Source organism: Phodopus roborovskii, unplaced genomic scaffold (assembly GCF_943737965.1).
Source record: "Phodopus roborovskii unplaced genomic scaffold, PHOROB, whole genome shotgun sequence".
NCBI classification, from domain to species: Eukaryota; Metazoa; Chordata; class Mammalia; order Rodentia; family Cricetidae; genus Phodopus; species Phodopus roborovskii.
Window position 1 is genome coordinate 24748508 of NW_026126482.1, and position 15052 is coordinate 24763559.

The following is a 15052-nucleotide window of genomic DNA, read 5'->3' on the forward strand; positions in this document are numbered from 1 at the left end:
TGATTGACGCTCACAGATGTAGTGATCACTCCCAGGTCTGCATCTCACCATAGGCCTTAGGAGAGTGTGCCACAGAAACCAAATATTTGCAAATTCTACTCCCTCTTTCTACCCTCCCTTGCTCTGTCTATTCATTTTTCACTTTCTACTCTAATGAATACAACCACTATGCACCCAAGTTTAGCTACCTGAGAATTGGGTAGCAAATCTTTTACTGAGTCCACCTGAAAGAGCCCTCAAGTGCACCTTTTCTTTCTGGTTCCATAGCCACACTCTGAGGTGCACCTTTTCTTTTTGGTTCCATAGCCATGCTCTGAGGGTGAAACAGTGCCCCGTATAGAAAACCTTAACAAAGAACATGATTCATGCTGAGGGTCCAGTAAGAATTAGTTTCCCCCTCTAATTGTAATGCTACCACAGACCCTACCACAGCTACCATAGTGCTGAGTATTTCAGACTATGACTGCTTTTGCTGGAACATTAACCCATAGATTACCATCCCCTCCTCAGTGTAACCTTCTCCCTCCACAAAAGCAGTACTCCATGGCATGTAAGCCTGAGCCCATCAAAGCAGAGAAAACAGCTTCCTGTCTTCCCAGTGCTTCCAGGATGTTCCAGGAATAAACCACAAAGCCTTGCTAGCTGACTTCTTGCTATAAAGTCTGATCATCTACAGCTGTGTAACAGCCAGATAAGCTGATGTCATTCCTTCCTTGTAGCCAGGCTCTTGCATACCCCGATACCAGTGTCTTTGCTCACTGTGCTGAAGACAGGGCTTCTGTGCCACCCAAGCAAGCTAAGGTATTTCATGTTCCAGGTTCCATATGATAGCATCTGTCCCAGCATCTGTGATCCACAAATCTATATTTTGATAGACCTTCACTCATCCTTCTGTACCCTTGAGTGAAGGACTCTTTCTTTTTTCTTGAAGGACTGTTTCTTAATGGTGCCTAGCATAATGTCCAATGTCTGTCCTCGGGACTCCGGGGTTGTAAAACAACCAAAGGGGTGGTCACGGCGGTGCTCTCACAAGTTGGCTAAGCAGGGTGCACTCAGTAGCAGCTGTTATGGAGGCAAAGGTTCAATCTTGTGCTGAAAGCAACTTGTATCTGCAACCCTGCTCCCTCCTCCAGATCCTCAGAGCCTGCCAGACAGGCAGCATCCTAGCCCTCCTGGAGTGTGTGTTCCAGCAAAACAGGTGACATCACACAGGGCAAGAACTGTGTTGATGAAAAAGAAAGAAAACCAGAATCACATTAGTGTGAGGACTGGGGTCTGAGGCTACACTCACAAAGTAATGAGAGAAACTTGGAGGAGAGCACGTGGAGACTAAGACCATGGTGGTGAGAGGATGCTTCCTCCAACATTCTAGGGCTCATTAACACCCTAGTTCACAGGAGGGGATTTGGCCTTGCTCCCTCAGAACACAGAGGCTCTCAGAAAGCAGAGGCCAGCTCTAGAGAACCCAACACCAGAACACAGATTGGAACTGATGAGAAGCAAGAGTGACTTGCTTAGGCCTTGACAACCCTTGCCATTCTCCCTTGCCTCTGCCAGCATGCAACTGCCTTGCTCACAGGGGACAGAAGAAGGAACGAGGTTGCACCATCAGGACAGCCTGTCAGTAACTCAGAACATAAACCTCTCTTTGCCTCTTTCTTGCCTGAGCCAGCTCAGATCCTCTTTCCCAGGTCAATCCCTCACTGGTGCTTTGCCTGCTGTTACAATGGGCTTCCTGTGTTTTGCCTAAATGCATATTTGGCCCCCATCCAAAGTGATAATTGTTAATGCCCTCCTTCTCATAGACCAGTTTGCTAGTTGATCACTGTTAAAGTAATTCACTGAACTTTCATGGCGGGGCTTTCCATCTTCCTGTCTTCCTCTGGTGACTCTATGTGCCTGTGGCAATTCTGGTTCTAGACCTATTGTTTCTGGCACATTCTTGCAGGATTGACAGAGAAGTTTATAGAAAACACACACACCCCAACACCTGTTGTTTTTTTTTTCTCTGCCCCACCCCAGACTAATTTCCATTTATTATACACCTACTCCCTCTGATCCACCTAAGGGCCCTTATGTCACTGGTGGTGTTCATAGTGCCTACCTACCCTGTGATTGTTATGAAGCTTAACAGAGCTGCTGCAAGCAAGCACCCATCTCATGGCCTGCCACATAATTAGCATTTGGTGACCATTAAATAACATTTGCCAGCCTCTTCGCCATCACTGAATTCAATAATTAAATTTTTTTAATTATCATGATTAGAAAACCTTGCATATTACCTTAAATCTTCTTCCCACCAGTCATCCTCATACCTCACTTTCATAAGCCAAGGATTTTACCTCCATCTTTTCATCTCTGTCCTCCATGGTGAAAGAATCTATATACAGATGCTTAGACTAGAAAAGAGAAGGGCCACCCATCTTCTCTACTTCCAACAGCTTGCCCCTGTAGCCAAGTACTTCATCCAAGCTTTGCAAGTACCATTAGCCTACAACTTTCCAAGTAGTCAAAGTCTGAGCACAGCTACTTGGAGGCCATAATTATGTCCCTGCTGCTTACTTCCTTACCTGCTCATGCTATTTCTTTCTCTTCTCTATCTCTGCTTCTCCTTCTCTGTGTTAGTATGTTCTCTCTTTGTGTCTCTTGCCTCTTTGTGTGTGTGTGTGTGTGTGTGTGTGTGTGTGTGTGTGTGTGTGTAGTGCTTGGTATGGAACTCAGTACTTGTTCATGCTAGATGAGTGTTCTTCCACTGAACTGTATCCCCAAGCTTTGGTTTTTGAAGCAGGATCTCACTAGGCAGCCCAGTCTTGCCCTGAACTATCTTCCTGCCTCAGCCTCCTAAGTGTGGAGATTACAGATGCACACTACGATGCTTGCCTCCTCTTCTTTCCTTCTTCACTTTCTCTCCTTCTTCCTAGAACAGATGCTTTCTCTTTCTTTCCCCCCTCCATCCCTCTGGAAAATCACTATAAGACATATTGCTCAAACACTACCTACCCATAAGTTTATACTAAAACACAATAACATCCCAAAAGTACCTCGAACCTCTGTGCTCATTGAGAGGCAACTGGAAGATCTTGAGGTGGTAAAACTGTAGAGCTTCTCCCTGAACCTTTGTGAGCTCAGAAAAGAAAGCTGTGGACCTTCAGCAGGTTGAATCAGGCTTACTCCAGGGGCCTGACCCAGTAGTCCCTGGGCAGGGGGTAGCTTAACAGCTTGCCAGAGCCTAGTGCCTTGAAGCAGTGCACTTTTGGGTTTGGTGGGCACTGCAGGAGGTGGGCAAGGGCATGGAAGGACCCCCTCCTAGCCCCAAAGTCAGCATAAGAAAGAACAAATGGAAAGGATTAAATGGAAAGAAGATTGAGGGAGACACATTCTGTTTGGATACAGGAAATTCTGTGGGCTGGGGGAAACATCTACATCAGGAGGTGGCACAGCAAGGGAACACTGTCTGTTATGAGCACTCTTTTCCACTAGCCTGGGTCCACTACCACGTCAGCCCCAAACACTCAGAGACTTATATTAATTATAATACTGTTGGCTACTGGCTAAGGCTTCTTATTGGCTAGCTCTATCTTAATTACTAACCCATTTCTATTAATCTAAGTATTTCCACATGGTCTTATCTTAGCAGATAAATGTCCAGGGATCTGTTACTCCTCAGGCTCCTACATGGCAACTGCTCTCTGCCTATGCCTCCCAGAATCCTACTCATCTCCTAGACCCACCTATCTTGCTGCCTTATTGGCCACAGTGTTTTATTCATAAACCAATAAGAGAAACATAGGGACAGAGATATCCCCATCAACTGTCTCTGAAATCTTCGCTCAGTGAACCCTAAATTTGAACTTCGGCTATGACTTGAGGAGGGAAGCAATGCAGTGATGGTGATTGCACCTACCTCAGAAAGGTTGATAAGCTTTCAGAGGCCATCAGCAAGGGTGACACAGAGTGTTTTTTATGTCAGTGTCTTCTCAATGGAGGGTTATTTCCCTTTCCATGTCATTATCTGTGGATCTCTCCTAGGTCAAGAAGAAGAGAGGCTGGCCCTCGAAACTGCCCTGATGTATGGAGCCAAAAAGACCCTCAACACTGAAGGTGTTGTCAAACCAAGGTCTGATGTGGACATGGACTTTGAGGTTGGAAATGCTGTGCTGGGAAAAGACTTCAACATCACCATCACCTTCCAGAACAATACCACCAACCTGTATACAATCTTGGCCTATCTTTCGGGCAACATCACATTCTACACTGGGGTCTCCAAGGAAGAATTCAAGAAGGAGTCATTTGAAATGACACTGGAGCCCTTATCCTGTAAGCTAACAAATATGTTGTTCTTTTCAGGACCTATTACCTGTCTCTGTCTCCCTGTCAATACTGTCAGAGCTGTGGTTCTCACCAGATTCAGGATTGGGGCATACATTGAGGAGGAGTTTTAGAAAATGCTCAATCCTCTCACCTTTGTGTCTAATGAATAGAAATGAATGCTGGAATGTTCTAAACCTAGAGCCCCATGATTTGGAGAATTAAATGGAACCTATCCTGTTGATATTTGGAATGTGGCCCATGAACTCACAGAACCACCAGCATCCCTAGCGTTAGGCCCCACCAAACCTCTTGAAACAGAATCTGCATCTGAGATCTGCACTTGCCACACAGGCTCTGCCAGCCTCAAGCATCTTCCATGATTCTTCTGTACCTTATATATTGAGGCAGAGTCTCCCAGTGAACCTTCATCTCATGAATCCTGCCTATCCTTGGCACCCTGATTGCTTGCACCTGGAATCCTGCATCTGCTTGCAGTTGTAGGCAGCTACCATGCCTGCCCAACCCTACTATGGGTGCTAGAGATCTAGACTCTGGTCCTATGCCTTGTGCCCAGCTCCTCCCTTCATAGCTGGTTTCATAACTGATCAGCCTGTTCAGGGACAACCACTGGGAGAAGGAGCCTGAGATATACAAGGTACCATCCCAGAGTCTGTGCAGAGCCATCCCTAGTAGGGTCTCTTTCCTGCCCATCCCCTGCCTCCCTTTTGTCTGTCTGAGCCATTTCATCACGCTAAGAATTCAGTATATTTGAATCAGGGTCAGGATGGACATGCTGAAGCCTGCATTAGGAATACCCTCGTTTTTCCTGAGGGTATTTGATGGGCTCAATATTCAGCCTCAAGATGGGTACAGGGAGAATTTCTGTAGGCAGAGACATGAGTCAGAGAAAACTGGAAATACTTGACAGTTTGGGGCACTGGGTCTCTAGATCTGACATGTGGTTCTGAAAAAGACAAGAAAGGGAGAACAGAAGCAATACTGTTTCTCAGAGACAAGCAAGCAGGCCACAACCCAACCAACCAGCCAATCACACATCTCTATTGTTCTCAAGCTCCCTAGATGCTGTAGCTGTCTAAGCTTTGTACCTCCAGAGATGTGTTCTCAGAGAGAATGAAAAACTATTGAAAATTCAGATTCCAAGAAGCCCAAATTTAAGGTGATGTAGCCAGCAGCTGAGAAATCACCATGGCATTTTCTATGGAAACTAGAAGATTTGGCTTCCACCCCTAAGCTCACCCCACCCACCCCCCAAAGGGGAAGGTAAAGTGCCTTAACAAAAAGAATAGTCAGCATGAAGAACTGAAGGGGAAAGGGCTCTCATGCATACTGGGAACAGGCACTCTAGGTGTGTGTCCCTGCAGGTTGCCTGAGCCATCTGGGCTTTGTCCCCTTATTTGTATATGGGAGCAATGCCTTCACTACAGGATTGGTAGTCCATTCCCTGCAAGGCTAATCTTGCTTCTCAGGTTGACATAACTTGAAAGAGGGAACCTCAGTAGAGGAATTGTTTCCATCAGTTTGGCCTGTGAGCACATCTGTAGGGCATTTTCATGCTTGCTAATTAATGTAGGTATGGGTGGTCCCACCTGTGGGTTGCTAGTCCTGAATTGTATAAGAAATCTGGCTCATAAACAGAGGATGCAAGCCAGCAAGCAGCATTCCTTCATAGTCTCTGCTTCACTCTCTGACTCTAGGGTCCTGCATTGAGCTCCTGTCCTGGCTGCCCTCCAATGTGCCCACATATCTCTTTCCCCCTTAAGTTACTTTTTGCCATGCTGTTTTAACACAGCAACAGAAAGCAATTGGGAGCTGAAATGTGGTGGTTGGGTTGACAGTGATAACAGCAAGTCAATCTGGACATGTTCTGAAGGTAGAGTCTACCTGATTAGCCTATACATGTGAGAGGAAGAAGCAGAGGAACTCCATGAGTGACAGGTGAAATGCCTTGACATTCCTATTACCTTCCAACATAGTGGGAAACTCAAGCTGGATTCATATAGCCAAGGCCATGGAGATAACAGAATTTAGATCCCCTTGGGCAAGGACATTGAGCTAACAAGTGTAAATTTGTGTCCTGAGTGAAACTGTCTATAATCCATCATATCTCCCTACACCAGAAATAGAGCATAGACTTTTTCAAACCTCACAAGGACCCTGAAAATCTCCCTCTTTCTCTCCTTAACTCAATTAAAGGATGAACTTAAGTCATCCCCTGATTTCAGAAGCAACATGCTCCCACACTCAGGCCTTCCACATGATGATTGACTGTATGTCCTCAAGTCATAAATCCCTTTGCCCTTAAAAATTAAAGAGGGGGTATGGATTTACATGAGTTAATCAACTAGAGTTATTCATTCATGTAGGGACCAACCCTAAGCCCAAGTACATTTTAATACAGCTCCACCCACTCAGACTTATTCAGGGCTTCTCCCAGATAACTTCAAGGGAATTAGAACCCCTTTTGTTCTTTGTTTGCTAATTTACTAATTAATGAAACTAGGTGGCATCAATTGCATGCAATAAAATGCATGCTGTAATCTGAAGTATATCCCAATCTTTTGCAAAATCACATGCCTCTGCCCTTAATCAAGCATTCTTAGGTGCCTCTATTGCAAATCAAGTTTTCTATGTAGAATGGGAGGCAGACTTTTCAGATTGGTGATTAAATGGAATGTGTGGGCTAGAGTCAGCTTGGGAGATTTGAATAACTTAAACCACCCAGAACCTTCAAAGGTGCTATCATTGTCACTTGGCTATATTTAGTTTTCTTTGCTTTTTTGGAAGAGATGAGGCAGCTCCAGCCTGTGTCTCCCTTGGCTTTCCCCAGACACCATAAATGATGTTGGCAGCCTCCCATCTCTACCACTCATCCAGTGAAAATCTATTCCTCCTTCTCTTGCCGCGTTTAATAAACTTTATCTAGAACATTTCTTGTGCAGTGGCAAACACAACACTTATATAACGGACTATTTCAGGAGCACTGTTCTCTGGGGCCCTGAAGCACAGCCCCATTTCTTCAGTGCTGTGATTGAGGGAATGCTCTGCCTCCAAGAAGTGAGCCCTGGGGCTGAGACTATAAGTGTAATAAGAGCCTCTACATAGATAGGTACAGAGAAGATGGACAAATCCTGCTACCCCAGGGAAACCTACTAGTCAAACTCTTTCCCCCAAGAAAAGCCAGGAGAAAACCACTGTTTATTCCTATCCCTGGAAACACCCAGGGAGCAAAATGCACCATCCCTATATGGTGTGTGAAAGCCATGTGCTTGTTTGAGCTTGTATATGATAAAGTGAATTTGGAGTCCCATTCATACAAACAGTTTATTGCAGGAGAGCCAAAGAGGAAGAAACCAGACATAGGACCAAAGGAGACAGTATTCAGAAGGGAAGAGTTCAAGTGCCAAGGTCAAGCCAGGGTATTCCTTCAAAGACTAGGTTGCAAATGGAATGACAAAATTTCAGGAGACAAGCTAAACATGCCACTTGTCACATCAGAGGTCAGATCCAAATGCAGATCCTGTTCAGAGTGTGGTGGCCAGAGAGGCTGTAGCACTAACCAGCTGCTGGTGCAGCTCTGTGGTCCAGACTGGGGTGTCAGGGTTGTATTTTCCACTAGAACTCAGGCTCTTGCCTGCATGGTTATTTTCGGGGGCTCCCAACTATGCTGCATATAGGGTCAAACTATTTGGGTTCGATGTGTAGCTCAGTGGTAGAATGCCATGTTTAGCATGTCTGAGCTTCAAATACCAATTCCAAGCACATAGAAGGATAACAAGGAAAGAAATTGAGAGGTGGAGAGAGCAGGGAAGGACTGCTGTCTGAGCCCCTGTCCCTAAGACGATATAAGAGCATAAGACTGTATAAGACTGGATGAGTGTCAGTAGGGTGGGTTTAAAGAGATCCCTGAGGAAAGATTAGAAGTCTATCAGAAAGCCAGAGGTGGCCAGAGAACCTACATGCTATAAAAATAAGACAGCTACGGGGAGTTACAGGGAGTGCTTTCTAAGGCAGGGCCCTCCTCTGGGTTCTCAGACTGTGGGACCCAGAAAGTTTCACAGATGTAAACCAGATGTGAATATCCCACTTGCACAAGATGAGCCCCATGAGATGCCCCTCTTTCCAGATGCAGTCAAATGCTATCCTATACTCTGTTGTGTGCTTGCTTTTGGATTTTCTTCCACCCTCTAGAAAGATTGCCACTTATTGAAGTGGGTTGAAATGATACACTCATATGCTCAAACTGCCAGTTATGGGAACTCCTGCAGAAAGAAAGAAACTGTGACAAAAGCCAGACATGGAGAACCAAGATGGTGGATCTATGGCTTGTTTGTAGAGTCTGTGTACTGTAGGGGGTGATGAAGGCCTAACTCATCATCTACTTGCTGGGCCTGCCAGCTGATTGCATAATACAGACACTTGTCTCTGGATGTATCAGTAGGCTCCATACCCAGGTTCATACCCTGCAGAACTGCCCTTTGTGCTCCAAAATCCTGCACTGTGGGAGCCCCAGAGAAAACAAACTCATGCCACAGATTCAACTCTGCAGCCTCAGCCCTTATGGAGTTTGAAAGGGAATTGAAACCATTCATTACCCCCTATGCCATCCTGCCCAGCTTATCCTCAGCCTCTAAAGCTAGAACAATGTCAGAGACTTTGAAAGTCTTTAGTGACCTTGGACTTCAGTGCTCTTCTGCCATCTTGGGATTTCCTTGGTCCAAGTTAAGGTAGCTGTGGTTGAAGCTCCTTGGTTCTACTTTCAATATCTGTTTGGGCTTTCCATTTTACAGCAATAAAAGCCATGCTTGGAAAGTTTGACAACTCTTTTCTCTAGGAAGACCTCACTGGATATTACATTTCCCTCTTCACCCAAGAGGCAGGAGAGCTTGCCCCTGATTGATTCTCTGTATCTGACTGGCCATGCTCCCGGTGCCTTGGGTTCTAATGTGGAGAGGATAGGAGAGGGCAGGTAAGCCAGATCACATTTTATCTCAGGTCTTGATGGTGCCCTGTTGGTTTTTCCTCCCACCAGTCAAGAAAAAGGAGGTGCTGGTCAGAGCAGGCGAGTACATGAGCCACCTTCTGGAACAGGGCCTCCTGCACTTCTTCCTAACAGCACGCATCAACGAGACCAGAGATATCCTGGCCAAGCAGAAGTCTACAGTGCTGACTATCCCCAAGGTCATCATCAAGGTCAGTGAGCATTTCATCTCAAACAAGAAAAGGGGAAAAGTACTTAGTCAGGCGGTCAGGCTCGTGTGTATGTGTGTGTGTGTCTATGTGTGTGTGTGTGTGTGTGTGTGAGAGAGAGAGAGAGAGAGAGAGAGAGAGAGAGAAGGAGAGAGGGAGGGAGGAAAGGAAGGAGGAAGAGAGGGAGGGAGAGAGGGAGAGAGGGATGGGGAAGGGAGTGAGGAAGGGAGGGAGAGAGGAAGAGAAAGAGGATCCACAATGGAGCTAGGATGCTCCTGTTCTTTGAAAGAAGCAAGCCATCCTATATATAGTCGCATACATATAGCACTTCTCTCCTTATTTAAATATATAGACGCGACTGCAGATATAAAAATAACCTATGGTATAAACACACTTGTGGAGGAAGATAAAGATGCGTAATAGAGACAGAGACTAAGAGCTCTCTGTGTCTTCAGAATGAAGTGGGTCAGGTTTGCAAACTACCTACATTGTCCCACCTAGGCTTTGGACAGTGATGTCACTCTCTGAGGTGTGACTGTGGACAGTAGGATATACAAGCTGAAGTGTACAGCTGGAGAGCAATAGCTGAATATGCATATGCCACTGACTACATGTACCAGCCAAATGGAAATATAGATGATTGCCAGCTCTCCAGAAAGTTCCTTCCCACATTTTCCTGTTTACAGCCCTCCCTACTCACCAAGATGACCAATTTCCTGGTTTCTGTCACTGTGGCTTCTTTTGCCAACCTGGCTGATGGCTTTAGTTGTGCCTCTCTAGGTACTACAGGGAATTTCTTCTTAAATTGCTCCAGGGTGCTGATAAAGAAAACTTGGGGAATGGGGGTTGGAAAACAGATATGGGAGCCTGTTTTACCTGCTTCTTGACAGCATAGGCCAACTTCTGGTGGCATCAGTAGACAGCCTTACCCAAGTCAAAGCAGGTTGGAGCAGGCGAGTGCATGAATCACCTGCTCCTCAGGGAAGCAGTAAACCAAGCATCCAGTGGTCACCTTGGACAGTGACATTTTATGCCATCTTTGTATGGGCTTGGAGGCCTTTCCCTGGTGTCTGGAGAGCGTTCTCTGAAATGACTTAGTGATTGGCATAGATCCTGCTAACATAAAGTCCCCTAAAATAATCAAACAATCCAAGTGGCCCTAGAGATGGGGCACTGGGCAGAAATGAGAGATGAACCTTAATTCTTATGAACCATAGACTGCGAATCATTTTTAAGCTAATGGCTATTGTGCAACATTCAATATGCCTGCTCTGTGTGGTTACATTCTGGCCTCCAGCAGCTGCTCTCAAAGCATATATTACAAATATAACTGCAGTTTCAATACTCAATAACTCCTCCAGATGAGCTGTATAAATATTTCCATTTTATAAGTAAGAAAACTGAAGAACAGAGAAGTTGCAAAATCTGTGCGAGATTGCACAGTCATTAGGACATAGAGTTAAGTCTCCAACCCCAGCAGCTTGGCTACAGAAGAAGGGTGAGTACTGCCTCAGCCACTTTCCCTCAAAGTTTGGCTCTCTGTAGATGACACACGAACTACCCCAAGATGAGGCTCACCAAAACCTAAAGCTGTGTAGGGCCCACTGTGGAACAAATACAATAATACCCTGTGCCTCTAGGAAGGTCTATGTCATTGTACCTCTTCTGTTCTTTCACTGCAGCCTCTTACCATAGACCCCTTGTGACTGGTACCATCTGCATAGAGGCAGAATGCAAATGAGGATGTATAGGCCAAGGTAGAATCAGAATTCTGTAGGTAGAATTGGAAACAAATGCTAAACAGGAAAGTGGGCACCTTAGGTCTCTCCAGGGGTTCTGTCCTTCCATGAGAGAATGAATTCAATAGCTTGGGGCACAGGGACCACAGTAGCAAGAGTAACATGGCTCCCTCACAGTCAGGGGCCTTGAGATCTCCCTCAGGCACATGGCAAAGGTATCTTTTGGAGTTCTTAAGGGGAATGTTAAGCAGGGCCTGTGCCATGCTTAGATCTCTGCCTTTCCCACAAGAGGCAGAACTCTCATGCTCGCCTCATTATGAAGCAATGGCTCGTCCCTGCCAAGCTCTCAGGAGAAGCCTCTCTGAGCTATGAAGTGCTCAGACCACAGCACAAAATAGAATTTAATTGCACCGCTGATAATAAACTGTGTGCATGGAAGAAACTGATATCTTTGATCTCTTTAGGTATTATTAATTAAAAGGGTTATTTATTTATTTAGCTGTCTCCTAGGTTTCTTTAAGAGTGACTGAATTCTCCAAGGCAGAATCAGAGACGTGGCATTCCACAAGTTAGTAGATCAGAGCAGGACTTGAACAAGGGTTGGTGGGGTTTGGGTTGGGTTGGTTTCCATGACAGAAGTAGGGATGCTAGTTCTGGAGGAAATGCATTCAGAGTCAGTGCCATTGACTGAGACTCAACTGTGAGAGAAAAGGGAGTTCTGATTCTGTCCACTGTGAAGCCTGTCTAGGAAAAGCATAGATGAGCATTCGTAATGAGTCTTCCTCTGCCCCTCAAGCCAGCTCCTAAATAATGACGCAGAGACTTCTTAATTGTGAAAGCTCAGCCTTAGCTTAGGCTTGTTTCTAAGTAGCTCTTGTAACTTAAATTACCCCATTTTCCTAATCTGGCACATGCTGCCAGGTGGCTCATGGCTTTTACCTCTTCTCCTGCATGTCCTGCTTCCTCGGCAACCTGCCTGTGACTCCCCTTTTCTTCTTCCCAGAGCTCTCTCTGTCCACAAGTCCCACCTATACCTGCTGCCTAGTTATTGGCCACTTAGCTATTTATGAAAGCAATCACAGTGACATATCTTTATACGGTGTAACCAAATACCTTTCAACAGGCATTGTCACACTAGCCTCAACTATTAACCCATTTTCTCCATACAAAGCCCATATAACCCTGCCAAGTCATTGACCCTCTCAAAGTCTGTTTTCCCACAGCAGTGAGAAAGGCAACAGAAAGTCTCATGTCAAGGGGTCTTTGTGTTGACTGAGTCAAGGATGTCTGATGACTTGCTCACAATAAACACCTGATATATGTCACTGACTCTTACTATAGTTGCTTCTCTTCATAAGTGACTGGCTCATGATAATACCTGACTAGGAAGGGTCTGAAACCTCTATCCCAAGTCTTTTGTGGTGTGCATGTGACCTCTGGGCCACATCATTCTCACACTGGGACTTTCATAGGAAGCAGGAATGGAAGCATCAAAGAAAGGTTTGTGTGTTGCAAAGTGGGACAATTGCGAGAAATTAGTAAGCATTTGGACTAGAAGAACAGGCTATTTTCAATGAATAGTAGATACTTGACCAGCAGAGATGGACAGAGAAACTAGTCACTAGAGAAAGGCATGAAGGACAATGTCAGCATGGGTAGACAGCAAAAGTAACTTATTTAGGATAAAGGTGAGGGCCAGGCAAGACTACAGATATCCACAGAAAAGCATGTAGAGCCATTTTCAGTTGAGCTTTGCCACTTGGCTCCATGAACAGCAAAGCTTTGGTGGAAATGCATGACCATGTCTGTAGCACGATCAACTCTACCTCCCAGGAGCTTTCCTGCCTTTCTCTACAGAGGCTGTGCCCCAAAGTATTGACTTCTGAGACTCGCTGGTTTGACCCTAGGGATGGATCCCCCTGGAAGCTAAAATGCAGCTGTTCTCTCCCACCTCCCTTTTCAGAGCAAATCTAAACGTCCCAGGATAACAATGGATCTGCCCATTTGAATCTAAGCCACCAAAGCACGTGGGCCAGTGGCCAGGTTTTTAATCTTGATGGGTACATACCAGGTTAAATTCATTCCCATGGCAATAGGGACTAGGTTTGAGTTAAATTTGTTCACTGTGCCCAGCACCCACCACTGATGACTCACGGTGTGTGATCCTCATATGGAAATCGGCAGGGGGAGATGCTCATTAAACTTTAATGAGGATATATCTCTTTTCCCATGCTATCAAAATATTTTGATGAGAAAAGTATATTTTATTAAAAGCAGACTTGGAAGTTTTCTCTGCCTTCCCATGTGTTGATTGTCAAAAGCTGCTTTAAGTCGGGGGAGAGGGGAAGCTTTCCAGCATTTTAATTGTTAATGAGCAGCTGCCTTTTGGAAAAAGGGGACCACAGAGAGAAAGAAACTGTTCTCCAGGCTACACACAAGTTTGTCTAAGTACTGTGAACCACAGTATGGGGACAAAAATGTCATGGAGTTCTCTGGTTCTCAACAATAAGGGCTGGTAGATCTCATGATCAAGATGGGTAACAGCAACTGTGGAGAAAAACAGGCATGCCCAGTGCCAAGGCTGGCTTCCAGATCCACACTCCCACCTAGAAGGCACTGAGCTAACAACAGCTTCATAGTCACAATGAGGCTTGTGATAATAGGTCACATGGGAAGTGTCATTGCTGATCCCCTGAATAAAATTCAGGGAAGGCCTATCTCACCAAGCACTTACACCTACATGGTCTGTGTTCATCCCAGCTGATAAAGAGAGACAAGTCCACCCATACCCAAACCCCATAGCCTGGTGGTAAGTTTTACCTCCTGTGAGGAGGGAACCCTTTCCTATCTGTCCTATGTATGTCATGGTTGAACCTCTTGTCGAGATTTCATCTAGCCCAAGATATTAGCAGATGGTAACATGGTTTGTCCCAATAATGATCATAACGCTGTGTTCCAACTAGAGCCTTTCATTACACACCCATGATTCTTGCTGCTGTTCCCAGGACATCTTTTTAGAACCCTGACTCTGTCTCTGTAGTGAGGCAGGGAAGATGCTCAGGAGAGTTCTTGGTCCCTGTTCTCCCAGCATCCTGACTTAAATACCCATGTCTCAAAGGACAAATTAAAATTTGGGGAACCACTTAGGGTGCAGTCAATGTCCTGAACCACTTAGGTGAATGATAATAAAGCTTCCATTTGCTCTGCGGGATCATACATATCCAAGATTTTCATCAATGCCAAGTAGAAAAACAAAGACCATGGTGTAATCATTCCTGGGTCCTATGCTAAAGGCATGGGTGTGACAAATACTTCATGCACATCACCTGAAAAAAAAGAAAGGGTGATTTGGGCTCACAGTTTCAGAGCACCAGTCTGTGATCAGTTGTTTGTGTTGCTTGATTATGGCAACATGTAGCAGAGAAATACAATATGCAGGAAGAAATGAAAGAAAGAGGTCAGAATCTTAGTAGCACCTTCCAGAACATAACCCTAGTGATATAACTTCCTTCCACAAGCCCTAATTCTTAATGTCTCTGCTACCTCTTACGCTTGCAGCCTAAGCCTTCTAGGAGACATTTAAGATCCAAACTATATTATCCTTCATGTTTCCAATAACAAATACATTTTTCTAGTCTGGGTGCTCTTCAGTGATTCTTACCTAATCAGCATGACACAGCCCTCCCCTCTAAGGGTAGATCTAAGGACAAGGGAACCAGCAGGGATGCATGCCTCTTCTTTCTGGACTTGTCTTCTCCCAGAGAATGTCAGATGGGGACTTCTTGCTGTAGCTC

At 45.3% G+C, this 15052-nt stretch overlaps 1 protein-coding gene across 1 annotated transcript in view; it reads left to right on the forward strand.

Annotated features, from left to right (window-relative positions):
* Window positions 1-15052, forward strand: part of F13a1 (coagulation factor XIII A chain) — a 166245-nt gene that overhangs the window by 132949 nt on the left and 18244 nt on the right. The window contains exons 12-13 of the mRNA XM_051194436.1: window positions 4030-4317; window positions 9362-9522. Coding sequence (XP_051050393.1) covers window positions 4030-4317; window positions 9362-9522 — 449 coding nt within the window. The remainder of the gene's footprint in view (window positions 1-4029; window positions 4318-9361; window positions 9523-15052) is intronic.